Source organism: Callospermophilus lateralis, chromosome 6, assembly GCF_048772815.1.
Source record: "Callospermophilus lateralis isolate mCalLat2 chromosome 6, mCalLat2.hap1, whole genome shotgun sequence".
Lineage (NCBI taxonomy): Eukaryota > Metazoa > Chordata > Mammalia > Rodentia > Sciuridae > Callospermophilus > Callospermophilus lateralis.
Window position 1 is genome coordinate 109139695 of NC_135310.1, and position 23509 is coordinate 109163203.

The 23509-nt window shown below is 40.0% G+C and overlaps 1 protein-coding gene across 5 annotated transcripts in view; it reads right to left on the reverse strand.

Annotated features, from left to right (window-relative positions):
* Enpp4 (ectonucleotide pyrophosphatase/phosphodiesterase 4) overlaps nucleotides 1-9404 on the reverse strand; it is a 14051-nt gene extending 4647 nt beyond the window's left edge. Inside the window, exons 1-3 of one of the 5 annotated variants that reach the window (XM_077109648.1) lie at nucleotides 9264-9404; nucleotides 7329-7447; nucleotides 143-1001 (exon numbers count right to left, since the gene is read on the reverse strand). In XM_077109648.1, coding sequence (XP_076965763.1) covers nucleotides 143-968 — 826 coding nt within the window. In that variant the 5' untranslated portion in view covers nucleotides 969-1001; nucleotides 7329-7447; nucleotides 9264-9404. Of the gene's footprint in view, nucleotides 1-142; nucleotides 1002-7328; nucleotides 7453-9263 lie in introns of those variants that run through there. The other 4 variants (XM_077109647.1, XM_076858622.2, XM_076858620.2 and 1 more) reach the window with 4 other exon arrangements.
* Between the last annotated feature and the right edge of the window lie 14105 nt (nucleotides 9405-23509).

A 23509-nucleotide genomic window follows, 5' to 3' on the forward strand; every position in this document is an offset into this window, starting at 1 on the left:
ATAAAACATCCTACTCTATTTAGTATTCTGAGTATAGCACTGAACTACAAAAAGCCAGCATTTCATTCTTTAATACAACTCTCCCTCCTCAACCAAATGCTCCACTCAAATAATAGTATCCCTCAGCTAAAAGTCTACTTACTTATTTTGGGGAGCACTGCAGCAACTGGGCTCAAATCTATAAGACTGTAGTTTGAACAATCGATGCAGAGATCCAAGTTTATCCATCTGTTCTCAGAACACTGAGTCATTCCATGATCACTTGTAATAATCACATTAAGATTTTCCCACAATCCTAACATCTTGAGCTTTTGGACTAGGTAACCAATGAGGTCATCTATTTCTTTCAATACCCTGCGCATGTTTTCTTTATCTTCTGGTCCATATTTGTGGCCACTTGCATCTGGTTCTTCCCAATAGAGTGTTGCAAAGGTGACTGGTGGGTTCGAATTGCTGAGCCACGTCGTAATGTTATTTACTCTCTCCTCAAATGACACTGACATGCTATAATTCATAAAATAGGAAGGTGTGGTATTGTGAATGAGTACATCAGTACCAGGCCACATAGCAGCAGCACTTGATCTGTTTTCCTGAAGCTGATTAGTCACCCAAATAGGTACTGCCTCATTCCACCAAAAAGGATCCTTGTCATTAGAATCAGAAAAATGTTTTTTTGTGACTGCATCATACATGGAATTGGCTACAATGCCATGGCTTTCCTCATATAAGCCTGTCACAATGCTATAGTGGTTTGGAAATGTTTTTGTGATAAAAACATTTTTAACATGTTCTACCAAGACACCTTCTTTGATAAAATTCTGGAGATGAGGAAATTCATAGTTCTGCAGATAGTCAGCTCTAAAGCCATCAAAAGACACCAGCAGTAACTTGGGTGGCAAACTATATGAAGAGTTACCTCTACAACCAGTCATAAGTCCATAAAACAAAAGTATTACTAATAACTTCATAATGAACACGTTGAAGGACAGCAATCAGGGTTCCTAAAATATAAAAACACAAATCATAAGTAGTAATGCTATTTGATTTGGATTACGATTCATAAGTTCAACCAATAGGTGATGAGAATCAATATTCATATACCTTTTATATGCCAGCTTCACCTATATCAACTTAAAAATTACAAAATGTCATTTAAGGTTAATTTACTAAAGTTAAAGTTGGAAAAAAATTAAAATTGCCTTTACTTCTCCAATTTCCTATTATACATGTCCTGCTTCAGCCTTCACGCTGTGAAGGTAAGATGGGTCATTCTCCCCACCCCCCCACCCCAGTAAACATTCGCGCTTGACAGCCCTGTTCTCTGTAGCAGTAGAAATTATTCTAAAGGCTTAACAGAAAGCGGAAAAATAAAAGCAATTCTTTTGTACAAAATACAAACAATATCAAGATTTCATAAACTTCAGAGAAACAGATTATTTTTCTAGTTTACCGAACAGTATCCTATAGTTCAATCCACAGAAATAACTAGTGGAAATTCTACCATTTTGATTCACTGACCATTCTTATTAAAAAATACTGGCTTAAAAAAGGAGATTAAGAAATAAATGCTATTTAAGAAAAATATCTCCACTCAGTCTGTACTATCCCAATATTTACATGAAGTTGACTAACAAAGAACAAAGTTTACAGGGACTAACTTCTGAAGAAATTCAACAGCTGCTGAAATCAATTTCATCATCACATCCCTCTTAAACTTCCACTTTACTGTGGAAGACATAACTATTTGTTATTTTTGAAAATAATTCATTGATATCAAAAACTCCTTTCATCTAATAAATATCCTTGCCTTCATTCTCCACCTTCTTTAGTCTCTAAGAAAATAGGATATATGGTTTAAGCAGAACGATTTGCTTTAGATGGACAGGATACACCTTCCATCATCAGGACAGAAGGAGCAAAAGCTAAGGGTGAAGGGAGCTGCCCTCTCTGCATTGCTGGAAATAGGGTTAAATATTGAAAGAGAGTAAGGTGGAAAAAGGTTCAGAGATTTAAGGACTATAGAAAATGTATGGAATGGTCAATGTGGAGAATGGGAGTGAAAAGGAAGAAAGAGTAACATTGGTGGGTAATGCTAATAGCTGGTATCATGGATTTTCACAAGTGACATTGTTTTCCCTATCAACTCAGTGGCCCGGGCACAGGCATGAGCAAAAGGCAGCTGATCCAACCCAAGCTTCAGATTCTGGCTGAAACGGAAAGATGATTAGGCTGAAGATGTTAACTAAAGAATAGCTGAAGCCAGTAGGGTGGCACATATCTGTAATCTCAGGGACTTAAGAGGTTGAGATAGGAGGATCCCAAGTTCAACTTCAGCAACATATAGAAAGGCCCTAAGCAACATGGAAAGATCCTGTCTTAAAAAGAAGTAAAAAAAGAGTGGCTGAAACTTCAGATACGCAGGAAGTAGAGAGGTTTTTGAACTAAAGATTCTGATGGAGTCAAAGAACAGATGTCTTAGGAATAACTTTCCATGAAAGTTGCAAAGATGCAAGGTTGTGGTCAGAATGAGATATACAGTTCATTATTTCAGAGTAAGAAATCCTTGGGTCTGGCTACAGGAGCATGCAGCTTTAATAGCAGCAAGCTAACTAATAATGATTATTAAGTTCACAAGCCATTCATTGTGTATTCTTCTTTCTACAAACTAGACTGCAATTTCTTGAATGCAGAGACTTTCATCTTTCTTTCAAAGATACTACCAGGATGATCTGTGTCCTGGTAGTCATTCAAATACTTAGGGATTGAAGCTGTGATTCTCTGAAAACCAGTGACTTAAAATTCTGGAATCAAAAGGTACAAAATCATATTTGTGAAGGTCTTTTGTCTGGAAGATCCTCTACCATATCAATATGAGATAGGTGGCAATCTGAATGTGGTACTTTGGACATCTGTTGCTGATGCCATCAAAGAAACCAGAAACAGTCCAGAATAACAAAATCAAACTACCTTTCAATAGGACAGAGTGACAATTCTAATGAGTAATAGATGAAGCACACTCCTACAGATACAGGCCCCATCATACTGTGCCAGCAATTCCAGCTATCAAGAATCCATATAGTAGAACTCCCATTTTCATTCAGTGTTTTGTGTTGTACTCTACCATAGAGTTTATGCATAACTCAACTCCTCTCTCAAAGGAGAATATTGTTCAATCAGACAACACTATTACATGAGCTGGTGCTGTAGGTTCCAACAATTTGAGAACTTACGTCAAAGATACAAGATCTCCATGAAGTCTTGGATTCTGTAGATTCCTAGTTACTCTGAGTACAGGTACTTCCTGATACTCAAATATTTGTCCAATAAGAGTAAATTAAAATAGCAAAGACATGACACAGTATCTTTTCAAGGACAAAAGATAAATATACTTTTTAAAAAATGCATTATTTACAACCTGGCTTTATCCCTAAGTAATCATTCTATATTCCCAACCAATCTACTGCGCAAACTATTCTGCTGAAATGTACAATCAGATATATATCAGAAGGAATGCATTCTCTACCCTTCTAAATTTTTCCACTTCATTAGTGGAAATAACTTCACCATTCTCTCAGGCACACAGATATCTGAGTACCCTGTCAACCAGTCTAGTCAATCCTCACTTTTTATATCATCTAGTACAAGACTGTAGCAAGAATCACTGAAGAGAAAAGTTAAAAATGCAGATGTCCAATCTACACTTAGAAAATTATGATTCAGTCAGTCTAGAGTTCAGGCCAAAAATCTGCATTTTTAACTCTACCCACTCTTTTCTGTCTCCACTGCTGCTGTACTCCTTGAAGTCCTCAATATCTCTGTCTGTGGCTCTTCTGTCTTCTAACTCACCTTCTTACCTTAATCATCTTCCCCCTTGTCACCCAACATCTGCTGCCAACTTAATCTTCCTGGCACTCAATCTTCACAATATTTCACTTAAAAAAAAGTTCAAAGGATACTGAAGTCCAAACTCCTCCCATACCTAGGTCAAACATGCTTGTAAATTACTGTGAAATGGGTACTGAAATAACTACCAACCTTACCTTTCATCCATTATACTGCACTGTATTACAAAGACATGTAAAAGATAATTGTTACTTATCTTGGTAACTTCTAAGTGACCTATAACCACTCTTCAGTAATAGTTTGTGCTTCCAGAACATTTTTAAGTTATTTTCTACACATGAAGCCTTGCTCAGACACTCTTTTAGATAATTTTTAAACAATCATTCAACAAATGTCAAATATAACTAATTCTTTTTTTTAAAGAGAGAGAGAATTTTTTAATATTTATTTTTTAGTTTTCGGTGGACACATCTTTATTTTATTTTTATGTGGTGCTAAGGATCGCCAGGCAAGTGCATTACCGCTTGAACCACATCCCCAGCCCCAAAAATATAACTAATTCTTGAATGCAAATATATAAATATGTATATATATACATATGTCATTTAAAATACATAATACTCAAAACAGGGGTACAAATAATCAAAATAATCAGGCTGTCATCTTGGAAAGATAGATAGGATTTATACTTAAATCAACTTTGTTTTACAAAACCAAGACTTCTTTACAACACTGTTTGAGCTTCAACACAATAAAGTTTTATTTTTTAAAAACTAAGCCCTAGAGGAATGACTACAAATGGAATATCAGAGTATGTCCAAAATTTTTCCAATACAGTTACCTCTAAGAGTAGAGGGGTGCCACATCAATTCAGTAAATGGTATAAGGACAACTAAATATCCACATGCAAAAGAATGAATTTGGAGAATCCATCTTCTGCTGCATACAAAAATTAACTCAAAATTGACCATGAACCTAAGGTTAAGAACTAAAGTTGTAATGCTCTTAGGGGAAAATATAGGAATGAATCTTTATAATCTTGGATTAAGTAAATCCTTCTTAGATACCACACCAAAAGCACAAATAACAACAACAACAAAAGAACTGGACTTCATCAAAATTAAGTTTTGTGCTTCAAAGGACCATCTAGCAAGTGAAAGACAACCCACAGAATTGGAAGAAAATAGTTGCAAATCGTATGCCTGGTAAGAGATTTGTACCTAGAATACATATAATAAAACTTATAACTCACTAACATAAAGTCAAATAATCCAATTTAAAAATGAGCATAGGAACTAAAAAGATATTTCTCCAAAGAAGATACAGATAACAAATAAACACATAAAAAGATGCTTAACATATTAGTCATTAAAGAAATGCAAATTAAAAAATCACACTGAGATACCACATCCACTAGGATGGTTAAATAGAAAAGATTAGTAACAAGTATTGGAGAATATATAGAGAAATCTGCATTTTCATAAACTGCTAGTGGGAATGTAAAATGGTACAGCCACCCTGAAAAAATAAAAACATTCAGGCAATTCTTCAAAGAGGTTAAAGAATTACCATAAGACCCAACAATTCTAATATCAGCTATTTACCCAGGAGAAATGAAAACATATATCCACACAAAAACTTGCAGACAAAGGTTCACGGCAGGATCATCATCAGAGTCAAGAAGTGGAAACTATTCCACCAAAAACTAAATAAAATGTGGTACACCCACATAATATGATATCTGGCAATAAAAAGTAATGAAGTACTAAAATGTGTTACAACTTGGATAAACCATGAAACATTAGGGTAAGTGAAACAGGCAGTCACAAAAGATCACCTATTACATGATTCCATTTAACTGAAATGCCTAGAACATGCAAATCTATAGAGAAGAAAGTATATTAGTAATTACCTAGGGCTAGACACTGGGAGAGAATGGGGAGCAAACGCTAGTGGGTATGAGGCTTTTTGGGGAGGTGATGAAAATGTTTTAAAATTGATCGTAGTGATGACTGAATAATTCCATAAAGTTGCACACTTTAAATGAGCAAACTGAATGGCACCTGACTTATACCCCAATAAAAGTATTATATTTTTAAAAGTAGAGGGAAGTGAAATTATATTCTTAAATGCCCCACCACAGAACAGGAAATATCTTTTGTCATCTCATTTTTACCACAAAAAGTATGTGAACTGTGTATCCCATAATACAGATTTTTTTCTTAGCTATAGTTGGACACAATACTTTTATTTTATTTTTTATTTTTATGTGGTGCTGAGGATTGAACCCAGCGCCATGCATGTGGTAGGTGAGCGCTCTACCACTGAGCCACAACCTCAGCCCCCATAATACAGATTTGAGTGCTTAAATGTGAAAATACTGTACACCACTTCCCATATTCAAAACACCACCACAATAAAAATCCTGTGTTTGCCCTTCTCAAAATACAAATCAAAATCCTTCCCCTAATCTTGAGTATAAAGGATGCTCAAAGAATTCTGGCTATTAACTCTAGGGTTCAGTAATTTCTCAGCACACACTGCTTGGACCCAAATGTGCCTGTCCTTATCATTAAGCTCAGTAACATGGACAAAGCAAAAAGACAATAGACTCTGAAGTCAGAAAGATCCCAGAATAATGAGCTTAGTAGATGGGTGATCTGTTTCAAATCTATTTTCTTTCAGTTTCAGTTTCCTTGTGTTTAAAATTGGGAATGCAGAAAAGTTACAGAACAGGCCCTCAAAATTAGTTTCTATTATCTACTCTAATTACAAAGCTGTTATGTTAGAAAAAATAATCTGTACCATGACAGACAGAATAATATTATTATAAAACTATAAAATAAATTATGAATAATTTAGGCTAATCTCTCTTTAAATATGCTAAAGTTGAAGTCCAGCAATTAGTAGCTTTATTGTGCTTTTACTAATTTCATGTTCTCAATAACTGTACAAGTCTACTACTAGCAAGTTAACAAATCCAGTAATATGCTCCAAACTGTTAACACAGCTTTACCTGCCTAGATTTATGTCTACCACATTCTGTTTCATTCTAACAGCAAATGTTAAGCTATAAGCAAATCACCAGTGAGACGTTCTCAAGTAATTTTTTGGGGTGGGTGGGAGGAGGACCAGGACTTGAACTCAGGGAACACTCGACTACTGAGTCATAACCCCAGCTCTCTTTTGTATTTTATTTAGAGAAAGGGTCTCACTGAGTTGCTTAGCACCTTGCTTTTGCTGAGGCTGGCTTTGAACTCCACATCCTCCTGCCTCAGCCTCCCTAGCTGCTCAAGTAGTTTTTAAGGAACGAAACTGTTACATTATAAGTGACTGGGAGAAACTGTTATTTTTCATCACAAAATAAATAAATTATATATATATATATCTCAAAAGGAAAGGAAAAAAGAAGACCTATTTGCCCTATATCCCATCAGCAACTGGAAGTTCCTACAATGTGATATCCCAATTCAGGGGACTCCTACCTCCTCTGGGATGACTTTCTTCTTTCTTGCCTGGATGGAAGGCCTGTCAGTCAACTCTCACTGGCATTCTTAGCCCTTGTGAAGTTGGGAAAGGATATCTGTCACCATGACCAGTCCACCTGCCCTGCCGTACAATGAAACACCTATCAGCTTTAAAACAGCATTATTGTCTGTTGAAACACACGACTAAACCAGTCAGAGTCACTCCGGATGAACTGGGCTGGCATGAAATAATCACACAGAGACAGAGAAATACCTTTTTCTTTGGGTTCTGTGATGGCTTCTCTGATGCAGCTCTCACAAAGGAGGCAAGTCAGGCAAGAATAAGAGAGCATGCCTGGAACCCAGGGTTTTATTGGGGGAAGGTGTTCCATGGAATAGTCTATCCCAAAAAGAGCAAAGGGGTAGAATTACCAAGGAACAGGTGAGTGTAACTCAACTCCACAGATGACGCCTACCCCTGGAGCCACGCCTCATGATCCAAGCGGAGGTAATGTTCAAGTTTTGTGGGGTGCAATAAATTGTTCAGAACCCCGGTGCATCAGGACTTTAAAACGTCTGCATCCAGGGCAGCTCCCAACAATTGTCTATGTAGATAATATCAATGACTACCTTTAGATTATCTCCCTCATATCTTTCACTGCCCCCCCATACACACACACGTTTTTTTTGTTTTTAATTTTGAGATATTGTCTGGCTAAGTTGCTGAGGCTGGCTTTGAACTTGTGATCCTCCTGCCTCAGCCTCCCCAACCATAGGCATGCACCACCTTGCCCAGGTATTATAATTCATTAACAGTCTGAGGAAAAACTATAACAACTCCCTAAAAAACTTTCTCAGTCTTAAAAATTTAGGATTCTAAGTTATTCTCCAATTTTCTAGCATGCAAAATTTTCTACCATATTCAAATCAGTAACACTCATCTGACTTCTGACATTGCAAAATACCACTCTGAATGTACTCTTTGTTTTCATCAAAATTTCTTCCAAATTATATTTTGCAACTTGTGTAAGGTAGGAGAGAGAAGATGAGGGAGAGGGATAAAGGGGAAGGAAGGAGAGAATGAGTGTTTGCAAGCTCATTTCTGTAAAATAGACTGAAACAATCTCTGGGGAGTGGAGAGTGGGGAGAAAAACCATAATACAGAAACGGGCAGCTGATGTCCTACAGTATTTGTCAAGTCTTTAGATCGCCTGCTGGTTCAGAAAAGCCCTTCTGGAGTCAGACCTAATGTAAACCTGCTTGTCATTAGTTGTCATTAGTTGTACAATCCTGGACAAGTCCCTTCACTTCTCTGACTTTCCTCATCTATAAAATAGGCCGCTATTATCTCAAGAAGTTGTAGCATTGTTTGTAAAGTACTTAACACAGTACTCGGCCCATAAAAAGCACTTAAATGGTATCTTTTTACTGTCTGGCTTGCTTGTTTTCTAGAAAACTAAGTTTTAAACACAATTAAATAATCATAGGTAGTACCTAAACCTAATATGCAGACAGACGCACGTCCCTGGATAGTGTTCCCTTAAAAGCAAACGCCTTGCGTCCCCGAGCGCTGCACCTGGCCACCCCGCCCCGTCGCCCTCCACTTTCATCCCCGGCCCAGCCTCGCCCCTTCCACTGCAGTTCAGCCAACTTCCCTCCCCGCACCCCAAGCACTACAGCTCCTCTTCCCCGATTCCGCGTCCACCTGCTGAGTTTTCTTTCCTCTCCCCTCACCGCTCCCCGACTGCCTCTCGGCCCACTAGCTCCCTCCCTGCCTCTAGGGGTTCTCCGCGGAGCCCCCGCCGGCGTCCGGGAGTGAGTGTGCGCGTGCGTGCGTGTGGTCTCGATCGCGAGCGAGGAGAGTCTCGCCAGCTTTATTTTCAACCCCACTAGCCGACTCGAGAGAGAGTGGCATTTCCCTCAGGACGCCTGGAAGGCGAAGCTCAGACTCACCCGTCACCGCCGCAGCTCCCGCCGCTTCTGGCCACCGCACGGAACTCGGGGCTAGCGGAACCCGGCACTGGCGGAATCCGGTACTCGTGGGTACTTGCTAGCGACAGGAACCGCGAGGGAAGAGGGGCGAGGCCGAGCTCTTGCTGAGACGCCTGCGCAGTAGCGGGCGTCCGTACCGCAGTTAACAGCCAGGACCTCTCCGAGATCCGCGCTGCTGCCGGCGCAAGAGTGCGCAGCTGTCCTGCGAGCGACGGCGAACAAGCTTAGCGCTAGCCGGCCCCGCGGCTGAGTCAGAGACATTTTCTTGGATTGGATGCCGGAGCTAGTGTTCATTGTAACTCCCTTTCTGATTGGTTAGATTCACGTAGCACCTGGAGACAGGTGTTTTGATGGGGTTGAACCCGACCTAGGAGAACAGGTTTGTTCCTCTCTCCCACTTCGCGCTTTCCTTATCATCCTAACGAGTGCCTGAAAGTCCTTTGGCAGTTGCCAAATCCACCGCTTACCATTCCCAGTTTCCCCTAGTTACTCTGACCTGACCCTTTAGGTGGCCACAGGGAATATGGCTTTGGCTGTACCACACAGTTCTGCACAGGTATAGAGAAACTTTAGTCAGTTCCAAGGTTAATAGCTAAATTCCCAAACTGAACAGTTTTAAAAGAAAAGTCCCTCAGCTTCCAGCTTTACAAAGTAAAGTATCTTCGAAATAATCCCCCTTTGTTCTGTTTCTACTTTCCTGCACCCTTTTCTTTGAAACCACTCTTCTGCTCAGCTTATCTGCACATTCATTCTGCTGAGAATAAGGTGTTGCCAGATTCAAAAAGTTCAAATAAAAGCCAATCAAAATCTTCACGTTAAATTTGTTATGGTTTGTCTTTTCACACAATTGGGAAATGAGCATTTTTTGTTAGTTGTGTGTGTGTGGGGGGGGTGCTCCTGCCTTTAATAAGAAAGTAAGTCAAACAGTTAAATAATGTAACTTACAAGCAAAAAGAGAAATTACAGATGTAAATTTATTTGGGTTGCCTAGGCACAAAGAGAGAATAGTCTCTTTTTTCTCTTATCTGCAGTGCCAAACACAGAACCTGGCATAGAAGTACTCACTAAATCATTGTTGGATCTAATGGGATATTTTAATGTGCTCTAGGTTTATTGCTCACACTCATTAAAATGCAAGTTCTAGGATAAATATTTTCATTCTGGTTCACAATTCTTTCTCCACCAGATGCTCCCAGCCAGAAATACAATTCAATGAATTAGGAATATTAATCACATGCAATATTCTCAGGTGTTAATGACTTAATAGTTATAAACCCAGTACCTGGATCAGTTTTTTGCAATAGTAACCCTAGATATCAAAGTCTGAGCTTGGCCCATTGGTCTGAGCTTGAAAGTAAGGTCATTACCAAGAATCTGGAAGCAAATGGGGATACAATTGGGGCTAGATGTATTCTGTTGATTGTTAGTTTGTACCTTGATAAGTTATTTCCAGTTTCAAGCCTCAAGGCTAGCCGGTGCATTGGGGAATTGGGGTACCATACATAGGTCCATGGGCTGTCAGATCAAGCTAAATTCTTGCATCTGTTAGGCCTGAATTTGAATACTTACTCTGCCACTCAGTTACGGGAAAATATTGGGAAATTGTCTCAACCTGTTTGAGCATTTATTTCCTCATCTACACAATAAAGTGTTACAGTACCAACCTCTTAGATAAATGAGGTAAAGCAAGTAAGGTACTCAGCACAGTATTTGAACATTTTAAGTTTTAGAAATGATCATTATGACCTGAAAATAAATATTGCCCAATTTGAACAATAGGGTAAGCCTGAGTTCTAGGAGAATTTGTATCATATCCAATTCAGTAGAACATATATTTTCTGGGCATTTGGGGATATGATTATGCACATCATGTTTTTTCACTCACTAGGGACATAATTATTTAAATAGTAGACAAAATTGACTGCCATATAGATGACGTATAGTCCATACCTTAAGCACAGCAGTAGAGAGGAACTTTGCAAACTGTACGTTTGTTTCTGTTTCTTTGTTGTTTTGTTTGTTTGGGTCAATGATAGATAATAACTGGCCAGGCATCAAAGAAAAGGGCTACCTTCAACCACTGGTACTGCCTGTGTGGCTGGATCAGATCCGAGAGTCCATGTAGTCTGGTCACTTCCTTTGTAAGAATCAGTGGTCAAGAACAGAGGGACAAAATGACACATAAGGACCTTCTAGCACCAAGCTTCTGTTATTCCCCCATATATTACTATTCAACCAAAAGAGAAATATGGTTTCAAATGGGATTAAATAATAAATAATTACCATGTTGTGGAACAAGGAATCCAAAGGAAGGGGAGACTTCAGGGCTGGTTGAATTAACAACCAGACAATGTTAATCATGTCCTGGATTCTTATACAGTGACTTCTGGCTCCTGTACTGGTGAAGATAACTACCAGTACCAACAGGAGCCAGATGATTCATTTTTCACCTCTACTGGGTGACAGAAGTGGCTTCTGGGATTTTTTTTTATCTCAAAAACCTCTGGCACCATCTCCTTCAATCAGTTTGACTAGAATAGTGCCACATGCTCAAATCTAAGCTGGCAGAGAATATGCAGTTACCAGTAATTAGGTCCACACCTTGAGCACAGCAATGGACAGGATTTCCCGAACTCTACTTTTTCCCTCAGTGGTAGGGAGATGGAAAGGATGCTTAGAAGTCCACTATAAAGTTTACTATAAATTCATTGTAGGAATTTAATGATAAAATGTAGCAGCAATACAAATTCATTTCTAATGTGGGTTTTAGACATAGATAATGTATTTAAGAATATTCACTTGTGTTCTTTAGCTCAGCTTTAGAAAAGGGAATTTTACACATAAAGCCTTTGCACCCATTTTGTGTTATAGACTGAAATGAGTTAAAGGCAATAGTCTGAATTCATTATTTTCAAATGAATTTTGCATTCCCAGAGAGCACTGACTTGGCTAAATTCACACAAATTAACCCAACTAGAGTCTTTGTCTCCATTTGTAATGTCAGATTTGGAAGTAGTCAGAGTTAGTTTCTTTTTTAATCATGAACTAGACTCAAAGATTTAGTGTTTATTAACACAAAATATGTTTTAAATCGAATCCTTTTCAAAGTTAAAGATAAAGCTCTTTATGCAATTATTTCTCCTTTAAGTTCCTAATTGTGACGTATAACTCATTGTTGGCAGGAATTAGGTCAGATGTTAGAAGTTACAGGAAAAAGGTTTCAGAGCAAAAGCCACACCCTGCCCAAGAAAAACAACTTCTGTCCACTGCTTAGCTCTAATTAAATAACCACAAAAATGAAACTAAAGAATCAAAGTTCAAACACTAGGAGCGTATTTTAAGGTTCACTTTTTAATAGATATTACTATAAAGGAAACAAAATACAGGTTTTTATCTTAATATAAGAGGAGAAAGAACCTTAGGAATCATCGCACATTAGTGACTTTGAAGGTTCATGTAAGTAAAACTCTTCACTTATCCTATTTTTAGCAATATTATATATAAATAATCTCAGTTAAGATTGATACTACACTATGTTTTTAAAATTTTTTTCTGTGTAACCTTCATTAAACTATATTTCTGATATTTAATAAAGTTGTGAAAAAAGCAGCAGAAATTCTTTTGAGGGTTTTCTATGTGGAAAGCATTGTGCTCAATTTTTCAAAGGATACAAAAATAAGTAAAATTCAGCTCCTGTTCACAAGGGGCATCTCATCTAGAAAGGCAAATGGAGAGGACGTTGCTGTGCTGCTCTTGCCTGTCCAGCATTTATTCCTCCATCTTCTGGTGGGTCCTCTGGGAAACCACTACCTTCATGCCAGTCTATGGAAGTCAAACTGGGCTGGCCCTAACTCCTCACATCTCCAAGCTGGACTCTGAAGGAGCCAACAGTCCTGGTTTGCCCTGAACTGAGGACTTTCCTGGGGCCTGAGACTTGTTACCAGAAAAGTAACGAGCAAATTGGAATGAGCTGGTCACCTAACTCTGACCAAAGTCTGGCTTATTAGAGCCCATTCCACTCTATAGACCATAGGAATTGATTCAGTGCTGGGGACCTGCTACAGACCAGTCCAAAAGACTCAATCCTAAAACTTTTTTAAACAATTGAGAAAAATTATTTCAGCATAATAGTTAAATATAAGCCTGGAGGTGCTGGTGATCTCTGTTGTCACTGTAAAGGGAAAGTCTACTGGGTAATGAAGCCAATGCAGAGGAAAGCAGAGTCAAAAGATGGAACCCAATATCTGACAACATTAAGCACTTGGATCCAAGTTTCCCTTAAGCTCCATCCCTGAACTTTTCAATTTACATGATGATAAATTCTCCTTTTGCTTAAATGAGGTTTAGTTGAGTTTCTATCACTTATATCTGAAAAGAGAATAAGAAAAGTAGTCCTGTGCCTATGTCATCAAGTAAGGTACATGCAAAAAGACAGGTCCAAAAGAGGAAGAGAATGCAGGAGTGAGGAAACTGATCTAGGATAAGCTAGCATTTAATTTTCCATGTCAGATGGTGCAGTCATTTCCTATGATTGCTGTAAAAAAAAAATGCCACATACTTATCAGCTGAAGCAACAGAATTTCTTACTTTCAGCTCTAGGAGTTAGAAGTCTAGAAGAGGTCAGTAGGGCTGTGTTCCTCTGGAGAACTTAGGAGGAATCTATTTCCTTGCCTTTGCCAGCTTCTAGAGTCCACCCACTCCTTGGCTCATGGCTCCATCTTCAAAGCCAAAAGTGAAGCATCTTCTGTTCATTCTCATTCATTCATTCATTCATTCATTCTTTTCCCCCTCCCTCCTTCCCCCTCCCTCCCTCATTCCCCCCCAACACCTTCATGCCTCCCTCAACACATTCTGGGTAGAAGAATGTAGATCTCTTTGAGTAATCATTAATATCTGCCTCAGGGAAGAGCATCAACAAAGACATCAAGATTTTAAAAAGTGTGTTAATCTTTGAAAATAATTCCATTTGCTTGCAAAATAATTGTATGTGGGGAGTCCTTGTGATTGAGGCTAAAAGTTGAGGATTGAGGTTGATTAAAACCGTATCAGAGAGCTGAGGTTGTGGCAGAGAGTTAGAGCACTCACCTGGCATGCGTAGGGCACTGGGTTTGATCCTCAGCACTACATAAAAATAAAATAAAGGTATTGGGTCCACCTACAACTAAAAAATCAATATTTTAAAAAATATCAGTTTGGCTGGATGCAGTGGTACACACCTGTAATCCTAGTGGCTCAGGATGCTTTATTTTATTTCAGGATTTTATTATTTTGTTTCTAATCATTTAATATTCCTATAGCTTTCACCAAAGATACTCATATCTCTTTTAAACTATAGAACTACCAAAAAAATGTATGTAGACTTTATTTAATAAGCATTCTTCCTAACAGTATGATTAAAGGAATTCTCTCTCTCTTTTTTTTTTTTTTTTTTGCGGGGGCGGGGGAGATTGAATTTAGGGGCACTCGACCACTGAGCCACATCCCCAGCCATTTTTTGTATTTTTATTAGAGATAGGGTCTCACTGAGTTGCTTAGGGCCTTGCTTTTTGCTGAAGCTGGCTTTGAACTCATGATCCTCTCATCTCAGCCTCCTGAGCCTCTGGGATTACAGGCTTGCACCACATTGTCCAGCAGGAATTCTCTTTTCCCGTAAATCCCCTCTAGGGTCCTACCTGAAATCTCTAGAATTAAAAATCCCTTTAATATATTTAAAGAGCAGTACATTTTAATTGGGTTGAGTTCAGATAGAGTAATATGTTACTTAACTAACATATTTGCATTCTTTAGTTTTCTGTTCCCCAAATTTGCTAAGCCACAAAGTCACCGGCAGCTTCTATTAAAAAATGTCCTGGTTCTCTTCCCTGAAGATTTACATCCAGGAAATCTTGTGTGGTATCAGAAAACTTCTATTTTTTACTGGAAATCTCATATCAGGCACATTCAGCAGATACAAGCCTCAGCTTGGCTAGGGACTTGCTTAAATTAGGAAGGGAAGTCAAGGGCAGTAACTGGACTTTGAATTTGTTTAGTACCTTACAGTCCACATAGTGCTTTTACATAAGGATCTTATGTGGTTTTCTTAACCTCTGAGGTTCTGTGGGAATTTCAGAACCCTACAGTGCATGCGGTAGCAGTGGATGAAGGGAGCCCTATCTCCCAATGACCTGCCAGCTGCTCTCTTCACCATACATGCCAGCTGTATGGATGTCAATTTTATCTACTCTTTATAATCATGCACCTAGTGAATGAACAAACAGGATACGCATAATCATATCCTCCAAATGATAGAAAATGTAAGTTCTGCTGAATTGGATATGACATAAATTCTCCTGGGACTCCAGCTCACCCTGACTATTCTTCAAATTCAGCAAGATTTTTCAGGATGTAATGTCTGTAATCTCTAACATCTATCATGGTCAAATACTGCACAGAGTACCTTACTTTCTTTACCTCACTTATCTGACAATAATCCTAAGAGGTTGATACTATAACAGGCCCCGCTGTGCAGATGAGGAAATGAATGCTCAAACAGGTTGAGACAATTGACCAAGATTTCTCAATAACTGAGTGGCAGCTTAAGTAGTCAAATTCAGGCCTGGCAGATTCTAAGATTGAACTTGATGGCCTCTACCTTCCCTTCAACTCTTAATAGCCCATGGATCTAAGAGCCTGTTTTGGTTTGCATATGAGGTGTCTCCCAAAACTCCTGTGTTAATGCAGGAGGTAAATGATTGGATTGGGAGAGCTGTCAATCATTCCATCCTAGTTTGAATGGACTTACTGGGTGGATAACTGCAGACAGGTGGGTGTGGCCAGAGGAGGAGTGCATGCCCTGGAAGAGAGCACCTTCCCCATGCCCCTTTCACCCTCCCTCTCTCTGCTTCCTTGCTGCTATGAGGAGATCTATTTTCTTTGTCCTTATCTTCAGTCATGATGTCCTACATCACCTTGGGACCAGAGTAATAGAGTCAGCTGACTACCTATGAACTGAGATCTCTAAAACCAGGAACTGCAGATAAACTTTCCCTCCTCTAAGTCCTTGTCAGGTATTTTGGTCATAGCAATGCAAATCTGACTTGAAAAATGCTCCAATTCCCCAATGCACCTGCTGGCTTTGAAGCTTGACACTAAAATTAAATTATCAAGGCACAAACATCATCAGCATCAACAAAATACATCCAGTCCCAATTGTCTTCCCCACTGTTTCCAGATTTGAGATCTTGGTGCTCCTTATGCACTAATGTTTTGGTAATGATTGTGCATCCCTAGGAATGGTTCTACCAATGGGGTCAGGGCCCAGCTCTCTTAGATGTTCAGGCCCACAATCCAACCATATAGCTATATTATGGAGGAAGATTAAAACAGCATAATTTTAAAATTATGCCCAAGATTTCCAGGTAATTTCACATTGGCTGACTGTCTTAAACTGTTTTAGCCAAACTTTCATCATTGAATACCTGTCCCTTCTTTACCATGAGCAAAACTGATGGATCCTGACCTATTTTTCAACTGTCACAAATATGATGTGCATTTTTTATTTAATATAAGTTCCTAAGTCAATTATATAACTGGTTTTGTTAGACATATGTAAATATCTTTGCTCCAGATATAGCAGCCTTGGGTATTGCAATTCCTTCTTCCATCCAATAAAGTAAAAGATACTTGCCCTGTTGGCATCATTTTTCAGAGATAAGGAGAAGGCTGCTTCCATTGACATCATTTTCCTAGTACAGAATTGGTTAGCAGTAATTTGATTGTGTCAATGTTTCCTGAAGATAAAAACATGCAAACAAAATGAAATGTTTTAATAACTATAACTCCTTATAGTAAAATCCCAAAGTTAAAAGCAATTATTGTTATAAAATGATTGGGCTACAAGGAGCACAGAATTGGAAGTAACTCATCCATCCATCTGTACTATGCCTAAGCCACTTTCTAACAGAATCTGCAGATCCACAAGCAGATTAGGGAACAAGAAATTTGATAGAGCAAAGTATTTGATAATCAGAATCTATACTTAGCCCCAAAGTACAGCCTCGGAGAAAAGGAGTGAAGTCACCTGGTCCCTTTTTCAGGAGCCAATCAACTTCTAACTTTTCACAAGTTCTGACTTTTTACAACTGCTACTTTGATAATAGTGGAATCTCCACCATGCGGCCAGTGCAATGATTTCATTAATGAGGTTCTTGGCATAAAAGTTAGCTAGTGAGATCGAAATAAAAACACAGACTCAGTTACCTTTTTCTATGACCAGGTCCAAGACGGCTCCCCTCTCTGGTTCTGGCTCTCTGGCAGCAAGGATTACTCAGGGCTAGCAGGAGAGAGAGAGAGTGAGCATGCCAGGGAGTAGCCTTTTATTGGGGAACAAGAAATTCAGGGGAGAATTCCATCCAATGAAGGTTGAAGCGGGGGCCGCACTCCAAGGTTAGGGTCAGTGATTGGGCCTCCGGGGTCAGTGGTCACTTACACCCCCACACGGACGGGTTCTCTCAACAGGAGAGGGCCGGGAAAGCTCTGACACAGCCAGAGCGCCTCAGACCCTAACCGGGAGTCACCCAGTCACGTGTGAGAATGGCTCCCAACAGGAATCATTATTAACCCCAGGCCCAACTCCCCAAATTACACCAGCATCATGGTTGCCAACCACCTTCCCATGCTTTCTTGGGGAGAGGCGTACTGGAGACTGAACTCAGGGGCATGCGACCACTGAGCCACATCCCCAGCCCTATTTTGTATTTTATTTAGAGACAGGGTCTCACTGAGTTGCTTAGCACCTCGCTTTTGCTAAGTTTGGCTTTGAACTCATGATTCTCCTGCCTCAGCCTCCCTAGTTGCTGAGATTACAGGCATGCGCCACTGCACCCAGCCTTCCCATGCTTTTAGCCATAGGTTCGGGTCTTTAAGTTTAGGAATGATTGAAGAAGTTAAAGCCAAAAACGAGCTCAGAGTCACTTGTTACAACTCCATGCTCCTACTGCCTGGTCTCCAGCAGCCAGACAGAACTTAGAAAATCACTTCCTGTATCTAAGCTGCTCAGCCTCACCCCCCAAATGATCACTCCTCATCTTCAGGATTACTCTAGACTCCCTATTTTTGATGCCTATATCATCTAACCCCTGAGTATTCCTCAGACCTCAGTTCCCAGCTCATTGCTTCACACACATTGTGCTGGACAAACTGTCCTCCTCCTTATTTTTTATTTCTCAAGATTTGAATTTCTTTCCTGCTTCATAACCTTCACCCTAAGCCCATGGCTGAATCACCTTCTTCACAAACTTTTGCATGTTTCATTCCCTATATTCCTTAAATCTCTGCTAAAATGGAATTCATCTTGGTAAATGAGCCTTGGTAAATGTTCAACATCACTTGAAGCTCTTCTGTTAAGCTTTTCTTTTCAATCTATACTTTGAAGATGGCCAGAATCAATTTGCAAATGAAGAAGCAGAAAACATTAAAATAACTCAGGATATGAGTTTCTCCTCCTATCACCTCTCTCCATCTCTTTCTCTTAGGTGTACACAATAATTATTGCTTAGGGTCTTGAAGCTTACCATGACTGAAGAAAGTTAAAGCCAAAAAGGAGCTCAGAGGTGATTTAATTCAATGCTGCATTTCACATGGAAAAAGCTTTAATTGCCTACTTAGTTCTGAATCTGAGGACATTATAAAGCTGTCAGGTTAGCTGGCTCCTTTGAATGGCTTTCTGAGGCTTGCTGTACATGCCCATTGGGTATTCTATAAACTTCCCAAGTGGTGGAAATCATCTCATAACCCAAGTATCTTCCATCCAAACACATTCCTGTTCACTTAGTAGCTAGGCACAGGCTCCATATAGACCCTGGGTCAATTAGTTGAGCACAGAGATTTTTTTTTCTTCTATGAGATGCATTTCTAACCTCTGAAGCTTCTACAGGATATTCTTTGTTCCATGGTGAGTGGGGTGGCATAAGATAGGGTATTTGCATCCAAATCTGTTCATGGAGTATATTATCGAAAGTTTACTACGTATATGAACTCTGCTCAACTACAAAAGAAGAACAATGTAATGTTTATTCCCTGTGGACTTTGTATTAGCCAACTAGACAGTTATCACCATGCAAATGCCAGGATGGTGTGGAGAGAAGTATCATCTTGAGTAGGTGTATTAATACTTTCCTGCTCTTAATAACATCGCAGAGTGGCTTGCGTGAAAATGAAAGTGGTTTCTCCTATTTCAGTATTGGAGGAAAACAGACTCATCAAATGTTAAAACTGGAAAGTACCTTAGAAAGTATGGAAATCCATCTCACTTAGGGATGTCCAGGTGAGCTGTGAGGCCTGGAGAAGTGCTTGCTCATGATCGCAGCTTGAGACTGTCAGACCTGGGACCTCTTCCCAGGTTTCCATTCCAAGTGCTGAGTTCCTTTCTCCTCCCTCTACTTGCCTCTGCCTCTGTTTAAGTAATAATAGTTCAGTGTTCTGTGACAATGGTGCTGAAATATCTAATGGTGAGGACCAGAAGGAAGACTTTAGGGATCCTCACCAATATTCAGGCATCCCAGAAGAGTGTAAAGCAGGTTTTCTAATCTATTTCTATCCCCTGTCAGGGTAGTATTATTCATCTTAAGGCAAATTTTTAGGATCAAAGCTCTCTGAAGTTGCTTCCCAGCTGGTAGCTCTCCTCTCTGGTCCCAGGGTGCCACCCCCACTTGTCCTACAATAGCATACATGGAGCACACTGGACAGATAGAGAAGAAAAATACCACTAGCAACATGGGTGGTCAGCTGTCATTCTTACCATGGCCAGTACCCAAGCTATAGGGTATGCACAGAAAGATCCAAGAGGTCACCAGGGACCTAAGCTCCTTTCCCAGCTCTCAAACAAATGTTCTGGACCATGGACCTCCACCACTGTGCCTACGATGTCAACTGATGTGCAGAGGTAACTGACAGCACGTGTCTTGGCCACACGTTTCTTTCCTGTTGGTGTAACTAGCTGTATTTTAGCACATAGGCTAGTTAACTGGATCTGTTCACAATATGGACAAAGCACCAAAGAGATGAGTTTCAGATGGCAGAAGGAAGAGTCATGTGCTAGGGAGGTCGACCACACACTCAGGTTCCAGTGCTTAGGCCAGGATGTAAGGGCAGGGGACAGGAGAGCCAAGCAGGCCACCACCTCACAGGATCTGATGGGCTGGGCATTTTACCAGGAAAGTAACATGGGCCCAGGAGTCAGATTTAGGATTTAAAATCATGTTTGGCTCCTGGGAGATCCACCATAAAAACCAGGATCAAGTTTAGACCTAGACCAAAAGCAAGGTTCACTTGACATTGAGGTACGGAGTGCTACGGAAGAGCTCATCAACCCCGCTTCTTCATGCCAGCTTTAGTTCTAGAGAACAAGGTAAGGGGTCTGTTTATGGTGAAAGATAGGTTGAGAGGTGGAGGACAAGACTGACTGTGTTGTGGTCATAGACACCTGATGCTTGATGAAGACTGTCCTAACAACCCAGCTGTTTCAATTGCTGTTGTCCTCGTCAAACCACATTGCCATTCCTCTGACCTTGAATTGTCCTCCTTATGAACTAGCCTAGCCCAGGCCCTGAGATTAGACCCGCATATTTATGGAACATTAAACTGGAAAGAACTGGAAGAATAGGAGGTATTTAGCAGTCACTGGCCCATAGCAACCATTTGACAAATGTTTGGCCAGATAATACCAGTAATGTTGGTGGTTTCCTACTGGAAGGCAAGTAAAACTGAGTGAGTGTCTTGGGAGGCACAGAGAGAAGTTTATATTCTTTCATATCACTGTATTTCTTATATCGTGAATTCACTTATGTATTTCTTGATTAATTTATGTATTGATGTACTGCAGGGATGGAACCCGGGACCTTGTGCATGTTAGGCAGGCACTCTACCAGAGAACTACACCTTCAGCCCCATTCTTGTATAATTTAAAATAAAAAGCCTTTAAAAATTATTTTTAAAAATCAATAAAGTAATTGTTCATGAGTGGCACCAGTTCACTTGGGTCCCCAGTAAATTGTTGCCGCTATGCGTTGGCAGGCCAGAATGGGTGTAAATCTATAGCACAGGTAAGGGAGTTCTTGCAGCCTATGCCAGTGTAGATGGTATCACCAGCCACCCTCTGCCACCACCGTGGTGTAAGTAGCCTTAGGGCAAAGTCAGGAAACTGCAAAACTCAGAACAGATTCCAGAAACTTTCCGTATCTCAGTTTTCTCATCTTCAAAATGGAAGTAAGGACAATGATACCAGTCCCAACTAACTCACAGTTCTTGTTTGGTATTGGTTTTGCTTTTTCCTGGTTTCTTGATATTTCCATGCAGTGTAGCCCTAACCAAGTGACTGGAGATTGAAACAAGGTAAAAGGTCAAAGAGAGACAATGAATGACTGGAACCATTTGGGATGAGTTAACAAACTGATACATATCTCATGGCCTACTTCTGCCTGGCATCTTCGGAGAATGAAAAACAGGACCCAAATAAAATGATTTCCAGTAAAATAAAACTAGGGCCAACTTTTCAGAGCAGCAGAAGGGCAGTCTCAGCTCTGTTTTGTATGGTCTTATGAATTTTAAATAGCCACAGGGAAACGTTGCATGTTTTTATTGAGATATCAATCTCACCATCTTTGTAGAAGACTCTGTGGACAAAATGTTAGGAAAAGGATTCCTATTCTGCCAGTCATGTTAAAGAGAATGTGCAGTTTAATAATTTCCCCCTTTCCCTCTCTCCATGGAGATAGGGCAGAGAATGCCAGCTCAAAGGCCAGTGGATCCACACAGCCACCCCTAATTCATACTTTCCCTGAATTGTAAATACATGCATGATCTTTGTATACTTACATAAGGCAGAACGTGTAAAAAAGGAAGTAAAATTCTTCTACCATTTTGCCACCACTCAAATCCTGCTCTTGACAAAGCTATGTGTATACATTTGTAAAAATCGGGTTTTCTTTTACATAGATTATCTTCCACCAGGAAACCAACAGCTATACAATGTTTCACCACAGCAGTGCATAGTGATAACCAAGCAGATTACCCTTCTTTCCCGAAAGTCCTGCTTCAAGGGAGGCTGCCTTCCGGAGGCTTTCGGTCCTTCTCAGCTTCGGAGGCTCAGCTGATAAGATTGTTCCATGATATTCCTGAAAATATGTTCAGGTCATTTTCCCAGCCCTCCTCCTTGTTGGAGGTGAAACATCCTGAACTCCATGCAGAGTCCAACATTTCAGCAAGACTCCTCCTCCCGGGGAAAGTCTGTACATGTAGTGGGATGAATTCTCTACCTTCTTCACAAATTTTGTGTTTCAACTGGTTGCTGCCCTGACTTTTAGCCTTGCTCTAAATAAAATAAACTCAGTCACTTCCTCTACTGAAATAAACTCTAAAACCTAAAACATGGGGTAGAACCTGCCCAGTAAGTTCCTCCCCGTTTCAGATCATCTGTTATGCACTTCCTTTGCTCCCACCTCCACCCACCCCGGCAGTAAGTAAAGAAAACAGCCCATGTTGGTGCCCCATCCTTGATCACTGAGATCTCAAAGCTTCTTAGGGCCAGTCAGCTCTGCACTGGCACCAGGCCCCACTCAGCAAACAAAAAACAATCAGCACATTGTTCTCAATCAAATCCACAGTGCCCAGCCCTCTGGACCAGGCACGAGCTCCCGGCGTACTTTGACTTTCTAATCATCTGGACATTGGGCAGGGACACCGGGCCTGGGGAGCAGAAGGGAGGGTGGGAAGTAAAGTTGATGTTCTCAATGCAGAGGCACCTCCCAGTCCCTGACCAGGCTGGTAAAGACCTTCCATGGCCCTAATACTTGCAAATGCTGTGGTTCCTACTACTTCCCACCACCAGAACAAGTGGAAGAAATGTCAACATAATTCTGATTTTTTTTTTTCCTCATACCATAATGACTTCTTCAGTGCTACTTTTGGAATATCAAATATGAAGCTTTTTCTAAGAAAATATTTTGGTGTCAACCCTAAGCCCATCCTTAGCCTTCCTATGAGGTAAGCCGGCCATGCTGACTGGACAGATATATTTGTCAGAATTTGGGAAACTAGTAGTGTTTTTATTTACCAGTAGCAGTTTTGTTTCAATTTGAATAAGATTCGATAAGATTAAAGTAACTCGTTCCAATGAGACTTACTGTTTCTGGAAATCTGAAACTGAAATTCATTTTAATTTTTCATGAATG